A 24,517-nucleotide genomic window follows, 5' to 3' on the forward strand; every position below is an offset into this window, starting at 1 on the left:
GGTCGATGGAGCTAGGTCGATGCAGTGTCAGCGTAGACCCGGCATTGCTTACGACGACTGTCGCTGGCTTTCCGGATTCATCTCACAGTGCCTTGCAGTGTACGGCTTGTTCCCTCGCACAAGGGGTCCTGATGAGGACTTGCACAGCCAGCGCAAGGTCAAATAAACAGGACAGGTACCTGCTGTCATGGAGTCATGACCTTGGTGTGATGCCCCTGCGCGATGGGGTGGATCAGAACCTGTGGTCCTGCCCCAGAAAGACATAGAGAAGTCCTCCAAGCAGACCAGAGAGGCAGCAGGACACGTGGCCAATCAGGGTCAGGAAGGCCCTATAAAAGGAGCTGAGGAGCAAAGCAGCAGTCAGGGCAGCTGAAGACCTCAAGGTGCAGAGAGCAAGTGACTGGCTGGGAGAAGTGGCAGCACCATGGAGAGCTCCAGGTGGGAAGCTTGTTGGAGACAGAGACTCATGATGGGACTTTGAGGTGGCGCTCTGAGGCGAGGGTGAAGTCACTGTCTCCAGGCAGCCCCTCAGACAGAGTGGGGAATAAATTCCGTGGGACGGAGATGAGCCCCGGTTAGGTGAGGGTCTCTGCTCAGCTCTCCCATCGCGCGTGTGGCTCTGGGACGTACCGGAGCTGGTGATGTCTCCCCGGAGTCGTCGTTGATCTGGGTTGGTTTCAGCCAGCTCCTTAATGGTCTTATTCATCCCACCCAGAGAAAGAAAGAGGTGACCCACACCCCTCTGCCTACCCAGAGAGGAAACGTCATCCTTTCCACCACACTGGGTGCAAAGTATAGGGGGAAACTGCGGCAAGCCCAGTGTTCATAGAAATGTTTGCAAACTAATTCCCACTTGGTCACACCCGCTGTGGGGAGATCACAGGGAAATCCTGCATATAAAATGCTGTGCAGTGAGCAACTCACCCCCACCTGCAGAAGGCTGCACCCCAAAGACATGCCTTGCACTGTACCCCAACCTGGACCCGTGGGGAGGGGGACTACAGGGTCCAACCTGTACTTCTGCTGTGTGATCCATTAATCTCCAGTGCTTCTAACACATGGGGCCAGATTCTCAGCAGGAGGTAAATCAGGGTTGCAGCAAAGTGACCCTGATTCAAAAGACCTGGGGACCCAGCCCCATGTCGGATCTTGCACTGCAATAGATCAGCTGCTTGGCTGCACTTTGGTTCGTCACCTAATTACGCAATACTGTAAGGTCATGACATTTGAGTTTAAAGTTTGCAAATTCAATTTATTTGCAAGTGGCTGCCACTTCCCCCAGGCCCCGAGGGGGGAATGCCGGTGGCTGGTTCCCCAGGGCTCTGAAAGCCAGCCAGGGGCACGGCACGGTCACTGACCGGCTCCCCAGGGCGGTGCCACCAGTCTCCGCCTCCCCCCACTGCTGCCCAAAGCTGCCCAGGAGCCCAGGTGGGGTAAAATATTCGCAAAACAATATTCACAAAATTCAACATTCAGGAGAATTCTCAGCAGGGAACCCTTGTGAATGTTGCGCCCCTACCGTATACTCAAGAGACCAACTAACCAGTGCCAGGCAAGTTTATTAATATGCTAGAGGGAAAACATTCTCGCAGCTTCCTGTGCCTCCAGCCTTACCTTCACCTTACGTGGCTGGTATTTTTTCTACAATTTCCCAAGTTACGCGGCTCTATGCCCACCATTAAAATCCAGCCCACTGCCCCAGTGCCCTCGCCTGTTGCTCTGTTCCTTCCTCCTTGGTGTGGGATGCCAGCCTCACGGGTGCAGCTCCAGGAGAGGGCTTCCCAAGCTCCCTGTAAGACCAAGGACCCAAAGGATCTCGGTTTTGACAAGTTCCCTAGCACCAAATGCTGACTCCAGTCAAGGCCAGGTGAATAGGCCTCGTCATAGATGAGAGTCATATGATCAGTGTGTCCCAATTGATAGCTGTGGGGTGGGTAACCAGTTATGAATGGGATATCTAGTTAGCCTCCAGCCTGCCCATATTACTGAACCCTGGGCAGCTTGGCTGGCCAAATTTCCTTCCTTTCTTGAGCTAAGGGATTTAATTAGAAGTCTGGTTCTATTTCATTTGTAGGTCACACTCAATGCATCCTGGCTTCTCAGTGAGCAAAGAGCAGGAGGTGGCATCTACCCCCAAGGAGTCTGCATCCTAAGTACGCCGAGGAACAGCACATTCCCACGAGACACCTCATCCCCTGAGTTCCTGTGTAGAAGCTGCAGAGCTCTGAAGCTGTCTGCCTAACCCAGGTATTTCAGGGGCCTCTGTCATCCTAGGGGTTTATCCTGAAGGCCCCATATTATGCCTCAGAGATACAGGGGTGGGCTCCAGGCACTGACCCATAAGATGCGTTCCTGCTCATTTTTTCCATCCATGGGCAGAATAAATTTTATTCTGCGCACCATGGCATGTGTGGCTGTGCACCAATAGAAACACCCACTGCCAGCTGTGACTGCTCTGCCAATCAGCCTGGCAGCACCTGAATCTCTCTCACCCAAGTGCTCTGTTTACATGGAACACTGCCCAGAAGCATGTGGGTGCCAAGCTGACACCCATGTGTATCACTGCCTGGCACTTGGCTACCTCTGGGGTGGAGGGCAGAAGGGAAGGGATCAGCCGATCACTAAAGCCAGCCCCTTGTTCCTGGAGAACACCCTGGCGTGGTCAACCCCCCTGCAGTGCAGACGAGGATCCGGAGTGCAGCCCTTTGCTGATAGCACAGGGTAGGGAGGCAGGGCACAGGCCGAGAGATTCCCAGCATGAGGCTGAGGTTATAAGGCCACCTGCACAGGGCTCTGCCCCACAGCACAGCATTGCTACCTGCTTTCCTTCTGCCATAGGTGCTCGCTAGGTGCGGGGGATATGGGGCTTCCCTTGACCCACTGCTTGGCGGCAGTTCCCACCCCTCATGGAAGGAGGCTGGGGTGGGAGTCAGATTTCTGGGAGCCTCCTGGTTCTTGGGGCTTCAAGGCAGCTGGTTGCCACTGGTCTGAATCCCCCTTCACAGCTGAACTTGGCCGCAGGGCCGGGAGGGCCCAGCATTCCAGCTGGAGCAGCCACCACCCACCGCCACTGGAGAATGGGCATCTTTGTGCTGCGCCCGCAGGAGGCTGTGTGGGCGTCTGCTCCCTGGGCAGATGCTTGGCCTCTCCAAACAGCCACTAGCAGCTGGGCCCATGACTCCAGCTCCGGTGCCAGATGGAGAGCAGCTTGGCTGGAGGCCCTGCTCAGGAGGGCGGCCTTAGGGTTAGATCACAGCTAGTGACTCCACCCCGACACCTGGGATTTCAGCCCCTTCCGCCCTGGGGCGCGGGAGCCGGGTCCTGGCACGGGGAGAAGAGAAGAGGGCTGAGAGGGTGTCAGGAATTCTGCTGGCAAATAGCCATATCAGCGCCCTGTCTGGTGCCTCAGCTTCCCTGCAAGTAAGAGGCCTCCTTGCCAATGCCCTCTTGTTCTCAGCATGCCCCTTCCCTCCTCAGCCAGGCCGGCCACCCCAGCTCTTCCAGGGTGCCATGGCCTTGCCGCCGTGAGCTTCCTTCCGAGGGTCCAGCTGTCCAGCAATGAGACACCCGCGGGTAGCACCCGCTTCCTTCTACCCTAGTTTCTTCTGCACCAGCCAGCAAACCCCTTCGGAGCTCCCCTGTCCTGCCTGCTCCTTTCTGAGGCCCCACTGACTTCTGAGGGCCCCAAGGTGCTGCCCCACCTCTGGAGGGGGAGATCCGAGCCCGGTTTCTGGGCCAGTCGCTCTGTGGCACACGGGGAGCCCAGAATGGACACCGCTCAACACGTTAGGGTGGGTTTGTATGGAATGGGGGAGGGTTATGGTTATTACCAGGCCAGGAGCCCCCCTGAAACCTCAGCACCCCTCTTGTTCCTCTTCCCCAGCCATTGGCCGTCCCTGCCAAGCTCCCCAGGGCCAGGCTTGTCTGACAAGTGGGGAGTCCAGGCTCCCGGGAGGTAATGAGGTGGCATCGTGAACCTTGGCTTTTGCAGACCTGTGCTATGCACCACTTCCAGCTCCCCGCTTCTGCATGGTCCTGTGCCCAGGCGAGCCTGAGGGAGGCTTCTCTTTCCAAGCCTCGTTCTGTTTTCCTAAAGCCCAGCTCCACGGCACCGATGTGGCGTGGGGCAGGGAAGGCAGCGTCCCCATCCTGGTGGGGAGCAAGGGCCGGATTGCCGACTCAAGGCCCGTTCGGCCATCCGCCCAGGTCACTGCCCCTGGGAAAGGCGAGGGGCCTGTGTCGGGTGCATCTCCACAACCACAGGGGCAGGCGGCTGGGAGCTGGGTGGGTTCCTCTGTGCACGCTCAGGCCCTGCTCCGGATCAGGCCCAGGCTGGTCGGGGGTGTTAAATCTGGCAGCCCCTTGGCCAGCAGGAAGCCTCCCCACCCTGGGACTCAGTCATCACCTCGGCCATTGGCTACTGCCTGGGCCCCAGAACAACGGTGGGCCCGGCCTCACCCTGCTGCCCCCACCCCACTAGCTACCAGTGGTCCCCTGGGGCCCCACCCTTGCTCCCTCTGCGTCCTTGTTTGCATTCCATTGGGGGGAGGGGCCCCGGCGGGCTGGAGGCGTGCGGGGGAGGGGCAGAGCTGGGGGTGGGGCGCTGACCCCCATCTCCTCCCTCTGTGCCCCACGGCTGCAGGCGGCTCCAGGGGACCCCCTGCTTCCTACCCTGACCCCCTAATGCCTTTGTCTGAGCTGGCCCGCCCCTCCCCCCGGCCTCCACTGCTGGGGTGGGGGCGGGGGGGATCTCGCGCCTGTGCGACACAAAGGCGACCCCCCCCACCCCCCGCGCCGGCTGCTCCCAGGTGCTGCAGCCGCTGTTCCCTCCTCGGACCGTCGGGGGCGCCCTCCGGCCGCCAGGCTCAGCCGGCGGGAGCCGGTCCAGCCGCTCACGCCGAGCGGGCTGCGGGCTGCGCTGGGCGCCGGCCCGGATGGGAGCATGGACGGCGCGGCGGGGAGATGCGCCGGGCCAGGTAGGCGCGGGAGCTGGCCAGCACTTCAGGAGCGCCGGGGCTGGCGGGGAGGGCTGCGCGGGGGGGAGGGGAGAGGGTATCGCGACCCCCCTTTCCCTGTCGCGATGGGGGAGGGGCCAGGCCCATGTCGCGACGAGGTGTGCAGCGCTGCAGCTTGCGCCCCCCCGCCCCCCAATCCCCCGGGGGCGCAGCGCAGGCGGCCTGGGCTGGTGCGGGGCGGGGACCGCGAGCGGGACCGAGATCGGGGCCAGCCTGCGGACACCCCGGCCTGGCCGTGTCCCGAGCAGGTGCGGCACGACCCGGGGGCGGGGGGGGGGCTGCGCTCCCTCGAGCTGCGCCCCGGTGCAGCCATGTTCTGCGCTGCGCTGCGCTGCGCTGCGCTGGGGGGCGGGGGCCGCCGTTAGAGGGATAGCAGGGGGGGACGGTCCGGTTCTGGTGCAGCCGTGCCAACCCCCGCCCCCCCCCGGCCTGTCACTGTCACTCCATCCCCCAGCTATCTCTTGGGGGGAGGGCAGCTCCCCGGCCCCCCCACTCCCGGCTGTTATGTCGCAGGGGGGAGCTCCCTGGCCCCCCTCCACTGCCCAGTGCCTGTCTCGACATCACCCCCTCCAGGTGCCCCCAAGCCTGGCTCCAGCCCCAGCAGCCCACATGCCGGAGCAGCACCCCCCCCGCCAGGCCCCGGTGCCCTGGGCACGCCGGGGGTGTTCGGGCTGGGTAGGGCCCCTCTGCGCCCGGGGAATGCCGAGGCTTCCTGGCACAGCGGGCCCGGGCAGGCCCAGCAGGGGCCGCAGAGAACAATGGAACACTTAGGTATTGTTCTCGAGCTGGACACGGGGCCTGTGGGGCCAGTTGGAGAAGCCTTTGGCAGGCGGGGGAGACGGGCCCCGGGGGGGTTGTGGCAGACGGGGGAGACAGGCCCCGGGGGGGGCTGTGGCAGGCAGGGGAGACGGGCCCTGGGGGTGGGGGCTGTGGCAGGCAGGGGAGATGGGCCCTGGGGGGGCTGTGGGAGATGGGGGAGACGGGCCTTGGGGGGGCTGTGGCAGGTGGGGGAGACGGGCACTGCTAGGCAACACCTGCTTCCAACAGCCCAAGACCTCCGAAGCACTTGCACACGGGGGGGGTCTGGTCCCTGGCTGGCCCCACCCCACAGGGTCAGGTCTGCCAGAGGCCCTATCAGAAGGCGGCTTCTCCCCAGGCCTTCCAGTGCTGCCAGGCCTGGCACCTGCTCAGCCCCACCCCTCAGCTGGGCACCAGATCCTTGGGGCAGTGTAGCCCAGGCTGAGATCCGCCGTGACTTGTGCGCCTGCTGTTTTCCCAGCCCCCTGCCTCTGCCCCATGCAATCCCCATTGCCCTCCTGGTGCCTGGGGAAGGGGGCGAGTGAGCTGCTCTGGAATCTCATTTTCAGCACCTCCCTGTGTCTCCCCCCACAGGCTGGTGCCACCCTGCCCACGGGTGCCGTGAGGGTCTCCACGTGAGATGGGGGAGTCGCCCAGCCTGGGACTAGCAGATCCCAGGAAGCGCCAGAGATCTGTGGGCTGAGCGGTAGGAGCCCTGCACCACCCCTGAGGTGAGGCTTGCTCATGGAAGAAAAGGGCGCAGCCCTCCCCCCGGGTACCTGGGCATTGTCTCCTGGGCAGCTGCAGGGCAAGCAGCCCCTCCCCCATCTTTCTGCCCCAGGGCTACAGCGCTGTAATTCACAGACCCACCTCTAGGGGGCAGAGGGGCACTCAGAGATGGGGGACACCCCCAATTCTCCCTGGCTGGGGTGTGCTTATGCCAGAGTTTATTCAGGACTGCCATTCCCTGTGAGAGACAGGCACCCTTGTGGGGTAAAATCAGGCTAAGTCCTCCAGTGGCTATCCCACAATGCACTGCTCCTTCCAGCCCTATACATCCGCTCGCCTCCCCATGCCTCAGCCACGGGGGAAGCAGTACGTTAGGGGAAAGGAGTGGGGTGCGGGGTGGGGGTCACTCAAGCTCCCACCATTCTTTCTTAAGCCAGCTGGCCTCCCACAATGCACTGCAAACACTTCCCCTAAGGGATACCCACCATGCCCACTGTGGGGTGGGCGCAAGGGTTGGGGGAGCACCGGGGACACCATGCATGTGCTGGGGGTTGCTGGGCCTAGCACAGCAGTGGGCCTGTTACTGCAATGTACTGGGCCAGCACCGGGGATGGGACCAGCCCTCAAAGCCTCATGGCTTGGTCAGGTCTCATTGCCCATTCGAGCCCTGTGCTGACCAGAGTCACGCACAGAGCAGCTGCCGCCTTGCAGGTCCTGCACCTTTTGGGTGAACAGAGGTGCTCCAACTGGCTGTACCATCCTGCCTGCTTCCACTCACTCTCTCCTGGCTGGAGCCTGGCTGTGTGCCACATACTCCTTCGGCCCATGGCCCCATGGGGCTCAGCTGTTCACATCCCAGTGGGAAGGGTGGGGAGCTCTGGGTTTCTTTGCTGCTTCCCTAAATGGATTTGAATTGCAAAGATTAGTCTGTGCTCTGGGCCCAGGGCCAGCAGCAGGGGCAGGGCAGGATAGATTTGCATCAAGTGTCCTCTGTCATTTGGTCACAATCTGTCTGGCCTGCTGCTGGGGCGTTCCACTCCCCAGGGAGAGCACTTCCCAGAGGAGGGGCTTACCCCTCTCTCACGCCCTCCGCGCCGTCTGCCACTTGGCTGCTCCTCCCCAGAACAGGCCGTGATTTGGTGCGTGGGAAGCAAGGGCCGTTTCAGTGACGGGCGTCTGCTGGCGACCGCATGTGGCGAAAGCCAGAGAAGCATCTCTCTGGCAGGACTAGGGACAGCGCCGGAGGTAATAAGTTGAAATGGACCCACTGAAGAATCCCGCCTGGGGCGTGGCGAGAGAGCATCGTCCTGTGGGAATTTTTTCCCTTCTCTGGTTACAGCTGCTGCCAGGCTGCTGTCAGTTACCCAAGCAGGGCCAGGGGCTGCAGGGAAGCTGGAGGCCCTGGGAGCATAAACATCTGTGCGCCTCAGGGCCGGGTGTGCAGAAAGAAGGGAACACTGGGCCCCGCTGTGCACCTGCTGCAGCGGTTTGAGGCTGCTGAGAAGGGAGCACAGCCCTGTGGCCCTGCAGGGGCTGGACTCGGACCCAGCGTCCCCTGGAAGCTGAGCACTCAGGCCACCACCTGGGCAAGAGTCAGGGGCTGCACCTGCTGCTGATGGTGCACAGGGAGACATGCCTGGGTGCACAGAACCAAATTTATTCTACACGCGGATGGAAAAAATTCCAGGGACCGCTGCTCAGGCCTCCCCGCTTCCCCCCGTCAGCAGTCTCAGTGGGCGCCCCGGGGCGCGTGCTCAGCCTGGTGCTTGCTCAAGGAGAAGCGAAACTCACTGAGATTTTCCAAGGTGCGGCCGCCTGGGTGACTTTCATGGAGGAGGGCTGTGGGCTCTGGCACGCTGCCCATATGTACATAATAATTGTTTAGTGGGTGGCCTGCTCCAGCCCGGCCAGTCCCCTTCGTGCCTGCGCTCCTGCAGCTCACAGACTGGCATTAAATCTGAACCCACACTCATGGAAAATGACTTCTCCCCAGCTGGGGGAAGTCACCGCCTGATGGCATGTTCCCCACAGCAGCTTCCAGCCCTGGGGTTACCCTGCTAGTGCCCAGGCTGGGCCTGGCACAGCCTTGCTGCTGTGACTGCAGCTGCTGCAGGTGAGTTGGCACTTAAAGGTGCTTTAGAGCCTCCCAGGTATGGCAGTAGCTTCAGATTTGACCCCACGGGGGCCCTCAGCTCCAAACGTGAGGGGAGGGACCCGCTCCCACTCACCTGTGGCCAAGCTGGGACCCAGATTCCCTGCGCACGCCCCTGGATGAGCATTACTGCTAATTCCACGCACACCCCCAGGTCAGACAAGCATGGGTGACTGTAGCTCCTGCCCCAGGATGCTTGCATGGCTCCCTTCCCCAGCTTCCAGCAGTGGGAAGCTGCCTCCTCCTGCCCCCACTCCCAGGCCCCACACATTCCACGCTCCACATCCCTCCCCTTTTCCCCACTGCAGCCCTGCAATTAATACAGCACCTCTAGCACCCAGTCTGGTGCCTTCCAGCCCTGTCCAGCACCTTCCTGTCTGCTGCCTCCATGGCAGCATGCCCCAGCTCATAGCTTCACCCCTTTTCTAGAGGCCTGCTTGGCGCTGCTCACGTTCTACCTGCTCCCTCCCTCAAGACCATTTCTTGTGCAAACATTTCACAAGCACTAGGACAACGGGCAAAGCTGGTTCTTAGCGTTCACCAGAGCCCACGTGCTCTACCCGCCCCCAGGGGAAACAATGCAGGTAACGCGTACCTCTGCCACACCCTGGCCTGGCCAGGGAGTCAGCAAAGGAGGCAGTCAGCATTCTCCAAAGCAAGCTCCAGTCAATGCCACTCTGGGAAGAGAGGTCAGGAGCCCTGGCCCTTCCCAAGGCATGGAAGGCGGTGCCAATGGGGAAGGCGGAGCTTGGCAAAGCCCCAGATCCATGCTGTAGGTGCCCTTTTCTGCCGCCCACTGAGATCTCCCCGCCTAGCACAGCATCTCCAGGGCAGAGCTGGAGCTGCTTTGACGGCACCCGGATGGGCTCCGGCGGCAGGGATCGAACCGGCAGACTTTGGAGCTGGACCGCAAGGGCCTGCTGGGGCGGTAACTGCCCTGTGAGGCGAGGGAGGTCAGAAAACCTCAGCGGGCTCTAGGCTGTGTGTGGATGTGGGGCTGAGGGAAGCTGGGGGTAGGCGGCAGAGGGAATTAAGGGCTTTTTGTTGGCTAGCCCAGAAGCAGGTCCCGGGCCGTTCCTGCAGGGGAGACGCGTACCCCTGCCAGCTGGAAGCACTCAGAGCTGTGCAGCCTGGAGAACTGGCCCCTCCGCCCTGGGTGTCCTGCCAGACTCTGCCCCCATTCTCCCCTGTGCCTCCAGCTGGAGGGTGTCCACCAGGCCAGGCATACCAGAGAGGCAGAACCCTGCCCTGGCGCTGTGCACTCTCACCCGGCCCGGCCCCCAGGCTCTGAGGGCCACAAGCGGGGAGCAGGGTGGGAGTGGGGGGCTGTGCAGAAGCTGCCTGTTTCCCCAGCTGCATTTCACTCTCCCCCCATCTGACAGGAGCCAGGGCCTGGTGTGTTTCAACCACCCCTTTGTGCTGGGCTCTCCAGTGGGCCTGGGTGATCCTTGCCCCTACAGGGCCTGGGCTAGGCCTTTCTCTGGTGCCTCGGTTTACTGGCATTAGCCTCTTGCCCCCAAGAGAGCTCTGTCCTGCTCGGCTCTTAGCTTCCCCAGGATGCGGCACGTCGCCTCTGAGAGGTTACCCCTGCCGGGAATTTGGCCTGTTGCCCCAAGGACTCAGAGGTCAGGGGGCAACGCCAGCAGAGCTGCCTCCCACAGCCAATCCCTGGGGCTGGGACCCCCCCAGAGCACTTGCCCCGTCCGGAGACCCCCATCCTACCTACCGGAGCCGTTCCACGGCACCTGCTCACAAACCATCCCCAGACAGGAATAGGGGGTTGAGTCGCCAGCTCTGGTGCAGAGTCCCTGCTTGGAGAAGCCTATGGGGGGCCGCCCCCCTGCATTCTTACACCCCCCCAGGGCCGAGCGTGGCCTTTGACCTGGCTGCAGGGCGGACACCAGCCGGTTTCTCAGCTCCCTGGAGAGCCGGTGTGGGAGCACAGCGCCGTGCCCCGACTGGGAGCCAGGGTGGCTGGCCTGGGGGTAGTTGGAGAAAAATTTCCAGCTGGGAGGGGGATTCTGGGTGGCAGCATCTCCCAGGGTGGAGCCTCCTCCTGGCAGGGGGGTTAGTGCTGGCTCACATCCTGCTGATCACCTTTAGCGGCTGTGCCTCTGGGTGGCCAGCCCTGCCACCAGCTGCAGCTGGCCGGGGACCCCTCCGGAGGGTGCTTCTGCCTGGGAGGTGTTTGGGGGCAGGAAATGGCTCCGGTAACTTCATCTTCCTCCCGCCTCTCCCTCAAGGGCCTGGGAGCTCTGGCGCTACCCAGGTGAGTGCCTCGTGGAGAGCTGCCGTCTGGGCCTGATGGAGGCTCTCTGGGGCAGGGCCTGTCTTCCTGCTCTTCATGCAGCCCCTAGCGCGGGGCCCTGGGGCTGGCGACTAAGGAGGCGCTGAAGGCAGCCTTTGCTGTAGGCCGGCTGTGCCCCAGGGCTGTGCCTCAGTTTCTCCCCTCCCCCACTTCTTTGGGGCTTTAGAGGGTAAAGTTGTTTGGAGCGGGGAGTGACTGTCTGGGAGCTCAGCGCAGGGGTGCAGCTCCTAGCAGAATGGGGCTCTGGTCGCAGTGGGGGGCAGGGAACGGTGCCTAGCATAGAAGGGGCCCAATCTCCGTGCATGGGGCCGGGGCTGGCACAACTGGGCCTGGAGCACAATCAGGGACAGCAGCACCTAGCGCACCAGGGCCCCGGACTCTGCAGGAGGGGGTGGGGAGAGCAGAGCAGGGCCCTGAGCGCCATGCAGCGGGAGAGGCAATGCCTGGCACGGGGGGCCTGGTTCTCAGTGGTGGGGGCAGCCCCGGCACAGCAGGGCCCGGCTCTTGCTCAGCTCTCCTGCGTGGCAACGCGCCTCCCAGCAGGGCCTGGGCAAACAGAGCCGGAGGTTCAGAAAGACTCAGCAGCTGCTTCCTTCCCCCACCCCCAGGACCACTGCAGGATCCGTCCCTCCGGGGCCTGGGGGGTGCTGAGCTCGGCCAGCCAGGCTCCCCGCTCAGGCCGAGTAGCTTTAGACAAGTTCTGCCACGTTCCTCCCGCCCTGAGGCCGGGCTGGGGGCCTAGCTCGACCTCTCCCAGGACTGGAAGCCCAGCTGCCTTGCACTAGGGGACCCCACCCACGCTGTTTTCACACCCCTTTGCACTAGTGTAATCTGCCCCCGGAGGAGTGGGGCTAAGAGCCCGACCCATCCCCCGCACCAGAGGCACAAATCCTGTCCTGCTGGCCAGCTCCATGGCTCAGGTGAATCCCCTGGTGCAGGGGCAGAAGGGGTATTTAAATACAGCACCCGCCTTGGGGCGGGGCTCAGCAGTTGTTCTTCCAGCTGCGCAGCAGCCTGAGCCAACACTGCTGCACCTGCAGCACCTGCTTGGCTCCACCCCAGAGGTGGCTGCTGTGATGGGGTTCTGGGGTCCCCCAAGCTCTGCACCCCGTCTGCAGGCAGGAGAGTCTCTCACTCAGCAGGAGAACAGCGGGTTTATTAGCCGACAGGACACAGCCTCGTACAGAGGAGTCAGTACAGCAGGCAGAGACAGCCAGTCCCATCCATGTTGGGGAGAGGAGGCCCCAAGGGGTCCCCAGAGCTGGTGCCTGGCCCCCTCCTTTGTCTCTCTCTCTCCCAGCCCAGACTAACTGCTTCCAACTCCCAGTTCCAGTTTAAACCCCTCAGGCTCCACCTCCTCCTTTGTCTGCAGTACAAAGGTGTTACCTGGTCGTCAGGGTTACCCTCAGCAGGAGACCCCCACCCTCTGTGAGCCCCACACACACACACACACACACACACACACACACACAGGTATCTCCCACTCCATCACATCTCTCCCCCCTTTCAGACCGAACTGAAAGGGGTCACTCAGCCAGTGACCTGGGGAAGTTCGGGACCCTCCCTTCGTGATCGGGCAGCGGCTGCACCCTCAGTGCTCCCCTTGATGTGCACCACCTCCACATCGTAATCCTGCTGGGGGAGGCTCCAACTCAGGAGCTTGGTATTGGCCCTTTTCATGTGATGCAGCCGGGCAAGTCCCTTTAGTTCCCTCAGGCTGGTCGGTCTCCCTGCTTCTGTCTCTGGTCCATCAGCCACGTTCTCAAGTGGGGCAGGCAGAGCCCATACAGATGCTGCAGCACCAACAGATCAAATAGTTCTTTTCTGGTCTGGGCCCTGCCCTGTCTGACCACCAGCCCATACAGCTGCTCCGGCACATGTTTGGAATTCAGTTACAGTCCAGTAAAGGAAGGTACAAATGCTTTTCACCCTTGGCATTTAGCCAGACCGCGAAAATGGTTGTGTGCCTCAGTTTCCCCTTCCATGCCACACAATAGGTTTGGAATGTTCCTTCTCATGTGAGAGGTTGCAAGACTAGTTACAGGGAACAATGGTGACATTTTAGAGTTACAGACTCCTTTAACATACAATTCATGCTTCTACATCAATGTCATCATGTCACATGGCTCTTTTCAAACATTCAGTGCATGGTACAATTCTACAGCTTTTGGTAGCAGCACCGCTTGGTTACAGCAGTCAGCGTGAGTAACAGAACAACCCCATTGCAACTGTACATTTACATTGCTCTTTGGTAGACCACAACCTTTGTGCAACATCCTTGAGAATCTGGTATTTTGGGGATAAATGGCTGAGGCCTTTCTTAGCACCATCAAGTTCTAATCTTCTCCCTTGCCCCCTGGGGTGGAAATCTGATCTCTCTGGCTGTGCCTTCCCTTCTAACAAGAGCTGGGCCATTGATGGTCTCAGGGAGACGGCCCCCGCCCAGCCAGCCTGGAAATTTGCAAACCAAACTGCTTTCTGAGAGTTGTTTTGTGAGTCCCAGGTGCAGAATCCACATGAAGGAATCCCTGTTTATCCCTTACTGGCCCACCAGGCCCAAAGCTCCTTTGTCCTTTTACCTCCAACTTCTGCCTCCCCATGGAATCAGAAGTCGAATTCAGTATGAGAATATAAGTGTTTTCACCATCTGGAGATGGGGAGTTGCTGGCCCTCTCCTGCGTCCTACAGAGACTGACTGTGCAGCTGTTTCACTTGGTTCTCACAGGGCTGCTCACACTCCCTGATAGTTTTTACTTTACTTGCATTAACTTCCAATTCCTGAGAAACTTTTACCCTGCCTGCTTTGGACCCTTGCAGAGCACAGCCAGTGGTTTCACACTCAGGCAGGTCCTGACCATCAGGAGCTGAAACACTTCTCCCCAGGCAAAGGGCTGCTCTGGCTCTTACAGACAAGCACCTTTCCTGTTCACTCTCCTTCACCTCACTCCCATTTTCTGCAGTCCCCACAGACGGGTCAGGAAAAGTTTCAGGGAAATTTTTTTCCTCAAGAGCTCCCCCAAACAACAACTCACCCCTGTCTGGCTCCACAGGGGCACTGCTCCCTTGAGCCACAACCAGCTCCTGGGGTTCACCTACACCCAGGATCACTTCTGGCCCATCAGGCAGATTCCCACGTAATCCCCCTCCAGGCAGACAGCCAGTACCACCGGACAGAAGGTTAGGGTCCCTTTCCTCCCTTCTGCTACCAGCTCCTTTATCTTCATCAGTCAGCGTAACTCCATTGCCCGTCTGTTCTTGTGTCCTGGCGAGAGGATGACTCTGGTAGGACAGAGTCCTCTCACCCCCTCCCAGTAACACCTTAGCATCAGGCAAAGAACAAGTACCAGAATCGTCTGGTCTCTGGGATTCCCTGATGATACTAACTGGATTAGACCAAGTTAAAGCATCATCCCCCCTGAGAGACACAGAGGCAGGCCCACTTCCCATCTGAGCTTCAGCTGCCCTCAGATCCAGCTCTGGGATCTTGGCTCCATCTTGAGCCCCCACAGGCTCAGGCAAAGGATTCACTTCCCCAGAAGCAGAAGCACTTTTCTTGCACCAAGGACCAGTGTCCTCAGCAGGGATCCCACTGCCCATCCCAGAGCCATTCCCTCTGTTCCAGCCCCCATGGCTGGATTCAGAGACACACCTGGAATGCTCTTTCCTGGTGGCTCCTTCTCCAGCCACCCCAGGCTGGGGAATCTTCCTTAGACAATGGGCTAGTTTCCTCATTGGCACCTTTTCCAAACGCAGGCTCTGCTCTCTCCCCAGGCTGCTGCTGCTGTTCAACACAGACAGACAATGGGAGACACTCTCTCCTTTGTCCCAGCCCCCCAGCTGGTCTCCACACACACACAGAAGGTGGAGCAGCTTCTCTCACAGACAACTTGCCATTCCCAGTTGATCAGCTGCTTTCCTGCACAGACACACAGGTACCTTCCTTGGCCCAGGCCTGGAAAACTCTTTGCAGGTCTGTCTTGGCCACTAGTAGATGGGTTGGAATCGCTCCTTCCCTCCTTGAGCTGTGGCAGGCCCCTCGGTTCAGAGCTCCAGGCAGTCCAGGGTTCCCTGCCCCGATCTGGGCTCACCTCTGCAGGATTTTCCTCAACCCTCAGCTCTGCCACTGCACATCCACGCTGCCTTGTCCAGCTTCTTTAATCTCGATTTGGTTTCCAGGTGCTGCCACTTCACAGCGGAGTTGCTCAGCGTGGTTGCAGGCTCTCAGGCTGATGCCCTCTGCACCCCACGCTTCCTGGAAGAATCCGTTCAGTGTGCCAGGCTCCTTGCGGGTCACAAGCTCCCTGGGGTTAGGCCGTAGGCACCTCTGCCCTCTGGGACCGACTCCAACAGACTCTCAGAGGAACCCCTTCTTCAGTGTGACACCCGCTCTCAAGGACCACGACCACACTGTCTTGGGAAGAACTCATTCAGCGTCAGCCTCCTTGTGGGTCACTTGTTTCTGGGGGTTGGGCCCTCGGCCCCTCCACCTTCTGGGACTGACTCCAACAGATTCCCAGGAGTAACCCTTGCTCGGGTGTGGCACCCCCTCTCGAGAACCATGACCGCAGTTGCTTGGGTTCGGCCGCAGGCCCCTCCGCCTTGGGAAACTGGACCTCACTGCCCGTCAGCACACCTGGGTCTCACAGGCCCCTCTTCTTCTTCCGTGGCACCCATCACTTACTACTGGATGCTCCATCCTCGGGGTGCAGAACATCCCACTTCTGACACCAGTGTGATGGGGTTCTGGGGTCCCCCAAGCCCTGCACCCCGTCCGCAGGCAGGAGAGTCTCTCACTCAGCAGGAGAACAGCGGGTTTATTAGCCGACAGGACACAGCATCGTACAGAGGAGTCAGTACAGCAGGCAGAGACAGCCAGTCCCATCCATGTTGGGGAGAGGAGGCCCCGAGGGGCTCCCAGAGCTGGGGCCTTGCCCCCTCCTTTGTCTCTCTCTCTCTCCCAGCCCAGACTCACTGCTTCCCAACTCCCAGTTCCAGTTTAAACCCCTCAGGCTCCACCTCCTCCTTTGTCTGCAGTACAAAGGTGTTACCTGGTCGTCAGGGTTACCCTCAGGAGGAGCCCCACACCCTCTGTGAGCCCCACACACACACACAGGTATCTCCCACTCCATCACACTGCTTTTCAGCTGCACGGCTGGGACGTGGTGGGGGGAGAAATCCACACAGCTGTCCCCCCCAATGGGTGGCCCGATGGACGCAGGGGAAGGTGTGCAGGGCCTGGGGCTTGGCGAGAGTCAACAGACCTCTGAGGTGGTCCTGGTGTCTGCAGCTTGGAGTGGCTGAGAGGAAGGCCTTGGGAATACAAGCCCAGGAGAGCCAGGGCCCCCCAGGCCAGGCTCAGAGCACCCACTCGGCAGCATCTTTCTACGGGTGGTGTACATCCTCACCTGCCTTGTGTCATGGACTGGGGGTCCCTGGCCCTGCCCCCACCCACAGGCGGATGTGACTCAGTCGCGGGGGGCAGGCAGGTTATGGGGCAACAGGGACTCGGTGCAGAACAGACCCAGCAGCACAGGAACCAGCAGCCGTCAGTACCATCTGTCCTGGGGAGAGGGGCCCAGAGGGGTCCCCGAGTCGGGCCCTGGCCCTTCTTCCTCCCTCTCCAACCAGCCCGGACTACCCCACCCCCCAGCCCAGTTCCCATTTAAACCAGCGTGGCCCCTCCTCCGCCTGTGTCCTGGTTCCCAGAGAAGAAAGGGGGTCACCGGGTTGCCTAGGTTACAGAGAGCCTGAAGCCCATCATCCAGTATTAGACATCACCCCAAAACTCCCCTCACCACTGTGCACTGAAGCTGGGCCTGCGGAAACTGAGGCACAACCTGCTGTTGCTGCAGGGCAGTGGGAAACGCACGCCACCGAACCAGGGGAATGAACCACCCCCCGACCGCCTCAGCTTGGTGCACATCAAATTTCTTCCACCCATCATGGGCAGGGTCTCTAGGCCACGAACCGACCACGGGAGGTGGGGCTTGGCTCTGAACCCACATGCCAGGCTAGGGCCCCCTTAGCCCCAGCACGACCCCCAGGATCCCCTTCCCCGGCCCTGCTCACCTCCCCGCCGCCCCTGCAGGATGCGGCTGGTGCAGAAGTCTCTGTGTGCTCTGCTGGTGGCCACGGCCTCGCTGGCCCTGCTGTACCTGCACGTCTGGTCGCCCAAGCCCTACAGCACGGTGGACCTGCGCAACCGGCCGGAGCAAGTCCCCGAGCAGCTGCTGGGTGGGCACCTGCTGGGGCCTGCCAACAAGTATGCCCACATCCCCTTCCGGCTCAAGGAGGACATCCTGCAGTAAGGAGCGCCCGGGGGGCAGCCGGGGCGGGTGTAGCTGGCGGAGGGAGGCGGGTCTGGCCCCACAGGCAGCACTGCAGCCTGGCTCCTTGGGAAGTGGGTTTTCCAGGCTCTCAGCTACCCCCAGCCCTTCCCCAGAGCCCAGCCCCGCTCCTGCCGATCCCCCCGGCCCACTACTGGGGTGTCAGCCTGGGGCAGGCTGCAGGGGCAGGGGCGCCAGTGGCTGGGCAAGGGCACAGGGGTGCCAGCCTGGTGCCGGGGGGGGGGGGGTGGCTTGGGAGGCAGGAGAATGTCGGCTTGGTGCAGGGCACTGCAGAGGTGCTGGCCTGATATAAGAGGCTGGGCCAGGGGGCAGGGGCTGGGGTATGGCATGGGGGTGTCCGCCTGGGGCAGGGGGTTGGGGGAAGGTGCAGGGGGCAGCACGGGGGCAGGGCAGTTGGCCCAGTGCAGGGTGCTGGGGTAGGTCCGTCGGGTGGCGCAGGAGGCAGGCACAGGGCAGCGGGGATGGGGGCGGGGGTCAGGTGGAGCAGGAGGCAGGCGCAGGGCAGCAGGGTCCGGGTGGGGGGCGGGGGTCGGCCCAGCGCGGGGCCATGAGCAGGCCCCTTGTCTCCGCAGGCTGCTGCCCCAGAACTCCTGCACGTGCGAGGCGGCGCCGGGCGGGAAGGTGCCCTTCGCCAAGCAGCTCTTCAGCCAGGTCTATGCCCAGGACTTCGCCGCGGCCTTCAGCCCCGAGGCGCTGGCCCAGCTCCACGCCAGCCGGGAGCGGGAGTACCAGAGCTACCGGCAGCGGTGAGCTACGGCAGGGGCGGGGGGCTGCTGAGGGACCCCCGCCTGGGCCCTGCCTCTCACTGCCTCCTTCCCCCCAGGACCCACTCCCCAGCTGACCAGCTGCTGATTGCCAGAGCCAACTCCCCGCTGGAGTACCCCACCCAGGGCCTGGAGGTGCGCCCGCTCAGGACCATCCTGATCCCAGGTGAGCGCCGGCCCCGATGCCCCTCTGCGGGGGGACCTCCTGGGCAGCCCCTCTGGCTGCCGGCGCAGGTTGCGTCCTTCACCCCGAGCCTGGGGAGCTGGCCCTGGCCAGCAGGGGGGCCCTGAGCTCGCTGTGGTGGTCGGGGGCGGGGGGGCGGCGCGTCTCGGCTCCAGGGGGATTTCTCTAATCCTGTGTTGGCTTCCCAGGACTCAGCTTGCAGGCAGCCCCCAGGATGCAGTACAAGGTAAGGCACTGGGGGGGTGTCCCCATGGGGGCACAGGTGGCACATTCCATGGTCCCCCAGCTCCCTGGGGGAAGTCCCAGGGTGGGCAGGAGCAGGGGGACACGTCCCCACCTCTGACAGCTGCCAGGAGGAGTCCAGCCCCTCGGGTAGCCAGGGTGGCTGCGAGGCCTTTATTCCAAGGGGCGCCGTGGGTCTGCTCCCACGGGCTGGGTGTTACCAGGGGCCGAGGGTCTCTGCCATTGCAGAGCCAGTGGGGCACTTAGCACACCCCTCACCAGGCAGCGCCAGCCTTGTGCCCTTTCCCAGGAACGGTGCCCTCGGCCATCCCCCCGCCCACCACCACCACCACGTGCTACCTTCCCCTCTCCCTGCCAGGTGACCCTGACGGCCACCCTAGGCACCTTCGCTGTGGCGGCAGCAGTGAAGGGGGTGAAGGCACAGGGCGAGGGGGAACCACAGCTCTCGCTTTCCAGCCCCCAGCTCGACAACATCAACCGCCAGCTGCAGTTTGTCACCTACACCAACACTCTCTTCCACCCCAACACAGCCGACACAGGTGGGTCCCCGGCGCTGCACAGGGGGGTAGGGCAGCGGGGGGGGGGGGCAGCTGGCACCAGGACACCCCCCGGAACATGCCGACGTACAGCCCGGGGCGGACACAGACGGCAGGATCCTGTACAGACCGGGCGCTATTGCCAGCATATGGCCCAGTGGGTCACAGCACCCACAGAAATGGGTGGGGGCAGAGAACAGAGCAGGTTTTAACCCCCTACTCAGTTAGCTCCTTCCCGTTTTCCTCTGAGGAGCCCAGGCCCCATGTTCTCCGTCCCCAGAATCTGAGCCCCACCCCGCTTCTGCGCAGCCACTTCAGCAAGCCAGGCCCCAGGGGGACCCACTTGCCCTGCCTGAGACCCCCCTGGGGCTCTGCCGTCCCAGCTCAGGGGAGAGCTGCCCCAGCTGCCTTTAGCAACTTGCTCATCCCACCGCAGGCTGTGGCCTGAAGGCCCCGTTCTTGTTTCCTGCCGTGCCCCAGGAGTGACCCCTATTTGCACCCCCAGGAAGCAAGGCAGAGTCCGGGGGAAACTGAGGCACACACAAGGCTCTTCTAAATGTCACAGGAAATTCCCTCTTCCTCTTTCCCTCAAATTGCTTCTGCAAGGGCCAGGCAGCAACAGGCTGGTGCCATCTTCAGGGCTTCCCCCTGCTCCTGCGCCCTTAGCCTGACTTATACAGGGCCTGGGGGACACCGCTAGTTACCGTCTCTGTTCTGGAGACAGACCACTTATTCCTACCCTTTGTTTCCTAACTGGTTCAAAGACAGGAAACAGAGGGTAGGAATAAGTGGTCAGTTTTCAGACTGGAGAGAGGCAACCTGGGGTCACCCTGGGTCCAACCTGTTCATAAATGAGCTGGAGAAGGGGGTAAACAGGGTGGGGCTGATCCTGAACAGCTCAAGGTAGTTCAGGCCAAAGCAGACTGTGAAGAGTTTCAAAAAGGATCTCCCAAAGCTCAGCCAGCAGGCGACAGAACAGCCAGTGGCATTTAAAGCTGATGAACACAGAGGGACGCGCTCTGGGAAAAATAATCCCAGCTCTACGTACAAAACGGGGGCGGGGGAGGTACATTTGCTCCGACTGCTGGAGAGGGAGATCCAGGAGCCACAATGGGTGGTTCTTGGCAAGTGACGCAACCCACGGCGGGTTACCTGTTACTCAGCTTCGGGAACGGCACATTCCCAGGAACGCCCAAGGTGTGGAGATTGTCCACCGATGACTGCTGGCTGGGCTGGTGTCCCCGGCCTCTAGCGGAAGCTGGGAAGGGGACAGATGGCTGGAGATTCCCTGTTCTGCTCACTCTCTCAGGGGCTCCTGGCATTGGATGCTGTGGGCTGGATGGACCTTGGGTCTGACCGCCTCTGGCTGCTCTTATATAGGCGCCTCTCTCTCCCAGCAGCCTCTGATTGGAGCCAATGGGCTCTCACGCCCATTTTCCCTGGTGGAGGCAGCTGTCACTCATCCGCTAGGCATCCAGTGCCAGGGCCTGGGGGCGGGGACAGTGTTGCCTCAGGACCTGGGGGTGCCGGGAAGCCAGAGCAGGGGACTCTAGGGAGGGAGCAGCTTCTCCCAGGCTGTGGCAGGGGCACATTCCCTGCCCCCTCCCCTCCTGGGCTGGGGGGGCCCTTGTCAAGGCAGCCCCTGGGCTGCAGGTGAGCGGTGAGACACCCCTGGGGAGCTCCCCCTGCCAGGGAGAGCCGTGTCCCCCTGGCACTGCCTTGGCGCTGACCCCCCAGCCCCCTCCTAGTGCCTGTCGCCCCCTTTGTTTTCCAGTGCAGTTTGCCACCGATGGGCACCAGGCGTTTTTCACCGTCCGCATCCGCCACGCGCCCACGCCCAAGCTCTATAACCCGGGCTCCACAGGCGATGGCGGAGGTGAGTCCTGGGGGGCAGCGAGAACCGGGAGGGGAGCTTGCACTGGGCTGTCTGCTGTGGGGTGGAAAGGAACAGCCCACAGCATGGGGGTCACGCTGCCCCACTGCCCCCACAACCTGGGTATCCTGGAATTCTGCTACCCGCTCCCCAGCTGCACCCAGCTGGTCTGGGGGTGAGCTGGTCCCCCCACCCCCTGGGCTCTGGGGCGCAGCTCTTCTTACCCCCGTGCCTCTGCCCCCCCCGGCAGATTACAACATCACCGCCCTGGTCACCATCGCCACCAAGACCTTCCTGCGGTACGACAAGCTGCGAGCCCTGATCGCCAGCATCCGCCGCTTCTACCCCACGGTGCCCATCATCATTGCCGACGACAGCCAGAACCCCGAGCCCGTGCAGGGCCCCCACATAGAGCAGTACTTCATGCCCTTCGGCAAGGTGGGGGGACTCAGAGGTTGGAGGTGGGGGGAGGATATGGGGTGGGGGGCCGGGGTGGTGATGTGGGGAGAACAGAGGGGTGGGGGGCTGGGGGGAGAAACACAAGGGTGGGGAGGTGGGGGGATGTGGGGAGAACACAGGGTGGGGGCTGGGGGAGAGCACAGGGCAGGGCATGGGTGGAACCTGGGGCTGGGGGAGAACATGGGGCGGGGGGAAGTGGGGAGAATACGAGGCAAGGGCTGGGGGGAACGCGGGGCTGGGGGAAGTGGGGAGAACACGGGGCGGGGGAGGGGGAGGTGGGCGTGGTGCTGGGGAAGGTGGGGGCAGTGGGCGCGGCGCTGCGGGGAGACGGGGCTGGGGGCTTAGGGCAGGGGAAAGTGGGGGGAGGTGGACACGGGGTGGGGGGAAGTAGGGGCCGGTGGGCATGGTGCTGTGGGGAGATGAGGCTGGGGGCTCAGGGTGGGGGGTGGGGGGTGCGGCGCTGTGGGAAGTGGGGGATGGTGGGTGTGGGGGGCGCTGGGGGGAGATGGGGTGGGGGGCTTGGGGCCGGGCAGACAGGGGGACCCGAAGCGCCAGGCTCGGTGGCCGGGCCAGGCACTGAGCTGCCGCTGCCCACAGGGCTGGTTTGCGGGGCGCAACCTGGCCATCTCCCAGGTCACCACCAAGTACGTGCTGTGGGTGGATGACGACTTCTTCTTCACCCCGCGCACCCGCGTGGAGAGGCTGGTGGATGTGCTGGAGAGAACCAGCCTGGACCTGGTGAGGGGGGGGCCGGGGCTAGTGGGGGGATCACCGGGATGGGCCGGGCCGGGCCGGGTCAGGTCGGGGTGATGGGCAGAGGCACAGGGCTCCCACGCACCCCAGGCAGGGAGGGGGGTGCTCCCTAGTGGCCATTCTGAGCCACGACATGGTGGGAGCCGCAGGAGTCACCCACTTATCCTTTGCATTGTGCGGCTCCAGCCCCACCACCTGCGTCCTCCCCCGTGGGGCAGGGTGGGTCACAGGAACGGAAGCAGGCATCAGAGCCCCCTGGGCGGCCCCACCTGTGCCCCTCCTCACGCCCATGTCCCCGGCAGGTGGGGGGCGCGGTGCGAGAGATCACGGGGTTCACCACCACCTACCGGCAGAAGATCAGCGTGCAGGCGGGGGGCCCGGAGGGCGACTGCCTGCAGACGAGCCAGGGCTACCACCACCTCCTGGAGGGCTTCCCCGCCTGTGTGGTCACCGATGGCGTCGTCAACTTCTTCTTGGCCCGCACGGACAAGGTGCTGCAGGTGGGGTTCGACCCCCGGCTCAGCCGCGTTGCCCACCTTGGTAAGTTGGGGGGTGGGCTTGCCCCAGGGCTGCGCTGGGCATGGTCTTGCCACAGCTTGCCTAGTGGTTAGAGCTGGAGGAGCGGCTGGGAGCCAGGAATCCTGGGGTCTAGACCCAGTTCTGCCACTGACTCTCTGTGGCCTTGGTCTCCTCCCCTGCCTCAGTTTCCCTCTGTGTGGCCCGAGGCTCCCTTGCAGGGCACACAAGGTTCTGGGCAGCTGAGGTGACAGGGCCGTGGCCTGCCAGTGGGCCTATATAGCTAGCCTGGCGGCAAGCCCAGCTGGCTGGTCCCCTCGGACCACCGTGCCCAGCAGACCGTGTTGGACTGCCAGAACCCAAGAATGAGCCATGTTGGGGCAGGTTCCTGCTGCTGGGGCTTAACTCCCAACACCCCAAGGGAGGAGATGGAAGGCAGCAGTAGCTGGATCCCCAGGGGTGCTGGCACCGTGGCCAGGAGCCCCAGGAAGCCTGTACCGCCCCCCGTGGCCAGCCAAGGGGGGCAGTAGGAGGGAGCACCCGGGGGGTAACTCAGGCCTCGGATCCTATGAAGATGGGGGCTGTGGGGTGCTGGATCAGACCCCACTGCCCACAGCCCCCCGGGTGCGCGGCCGCCTGCCGGCTGACCGGCCCCTCTCCCCCTGGCAGAGTTCTTCATTGACGGGCTGGGCACGCTGCGCGTGGGCTCGTGCGCCGACGTGGTGGTGGATCACGCCTCCAAGATCAAGCTGCCCTGGCAGAAGACAGAGAGCGAGCGGCAGTACGCCAGGTTCCGCTACCCACCCTCGGCCGACGACAGCGTCAGCGTCAAACACGCCCTCTTCTACTACAAGAACCGCTTCAAGTGTATGTCGGGCAACTAGACCCGCCGGGCCGCCAGCCTGCTGGACCACCGAGCGCCCCAGGCAGCCGGAGCTGCTTCTCCTCGGCCCAGGCTCGGGGGTGACCCCCCCCCCACTGCCCCATCTCGTCCTCCACTTTCCTGGGAGACTCTGGAGTTGCTTGGTCGCTCGCTGGGAAATTCCCCAGAGCCCAGGAGTGGCGGGAGCTGGCCGGGCCTGGCCGACTGCGCCCCAGCCCCCCATTTCTCCAGGAGATGCCGTTTTCTCTGGCCAGCCCCCCGAACCCCGCCAAGCTGGATTTCTCCAGTACCCTCCCCTCCCCCTAGGAGAGACACGGCCCAGCCCCCTGGGCTCCCAGCTGCCCCGCAATAAGTGCCCGTGCCACATTGATTTTTGTGCCAAGTGTTCAGAGCTGCGGTTCCCCCACCCATGGGAGATTTCCAACGTCAAGTGCCAAAGTGCAGTGGCAAGAACCCTCCAGCAGGAGGCGGCCCTGAGCAAGGGGAAAGGCCGAGCCCCACAGCTGGGTAGGGGGCCTGGCTGTGGGGATGGGGAGCCAAATCCCGGCGGTGGCCTCTTTCCAACGCTCGCCCCGGAGCCGGACGCTGTTTTCTAGACTGATCTTTCTACACGGAAGCTAAGCACACGGGCACGAGCCAAAAGGGTGCGGGGGGGGGGGGGGGGCACAGACCCCCCCCCCGCATCTTGGCCCCACATGCCAAGGGCCCCAGCTCCATGCTGCTCAGAGCTGGCCCCGGTGGGGCAGGTGATTAACCCAGGCCGTCGGCGGGGCGGGAGCGGGCCGGTCTCGCTGGACAATGGGGGCAGGAGGCCGGCGTGCCTTTGTGTATTTAATGTGAGTGGGCCGAGCCTGGCACAGGCTGCACCCATGGGAGACTGGGTGGTGGGGGGCAGCCTGGCAAATCCAAATCCTGGCCCGCAGCTGCCGTTTTCTACATGGAATGTGGAGGGAGAGG

At 62.7% G+C, this 24,517-nt stretch overlaps 1 protein-coding gene across 1 annotated transcript; it reads left to right on the forward strand.

Annotated features, from left to right (window-relative positions):
* The first annotated feature begins 6,415 nt into the window (after positions 1 to 6,415).
* B4GALNT1 (beta-1,4-N-acetyl-galactosaminyltransferase 1) lies at positions 6,416 to 24,509 on the forward strand. The gene is made up of 11 exons (XM_074979907.1): positions 6,416 to 6,544; positions 17,091 to 17,306; positions 17,922 to 18,095; positions 18,173 to 18,279; positions 18,486 to 18,523; positions 18,899 to 19,079; positions 20,851 to 20,952; positions 21,200 to 21,387; positions 22,006 to 22,146; positions 22,464 to 22,701; positions 23,347 to 24,509. The coding sequence occupies exons 2-11, from the start codon at positions 17,092 to 17,094 to the stop codon at positions 23,559 to 23,561; spliced, it is 1,599 nt and encodes a 532-aa protein (XP_074836008.1). The 5' UTR covers positions 6,416 to 6,544; position 17,091; the 3' UTR covers positions 23,562 to 24,509.
* The last annotated feature ends 8 nt before the right edge of the window (positions 24,510 to 24,517 follow it).

The sequence above is a fragment of the Carettochelys insculpta genome, chromosome 29 (assembly GCF_033958435.1).
Source record: "Carettochelys insculpta isolate YL-2023 chromosome 29, ASM3395843v1, whole genome shotgun sequence".
NCBI lineage: Eukaryota > Metazoa > Chordata > Testudines > Carettochelyidae > Carettochelys > Carettochelys insculpta.

Excerpts from the sequence above, each read along its gene's own strand:
- B4GALNT1 (XM_074979907.1), top strand. The coding sequence starts at position 17,092 with ATGCGGCTGGTGCAGAAGTCTCTGTGTGCTCTGCTGGTGGCCACGGCC. Across the intron at positions 19,080-20,850 it reads CCCCAACACAGCCGACACAG|TGCAGTTTGCCACCGATGGG; the intron begins GTGGGTCCCCGG and ends TTTGTTTTCCAG. Across the intron at positions 21,388-22,005 it reads ACTTCATGCCCTTCGGCAAG|GGCTGGTTTGCGGGGCGCAA; the intron begins GTGGGGGGACTC and ends CGCTGCCCACAG.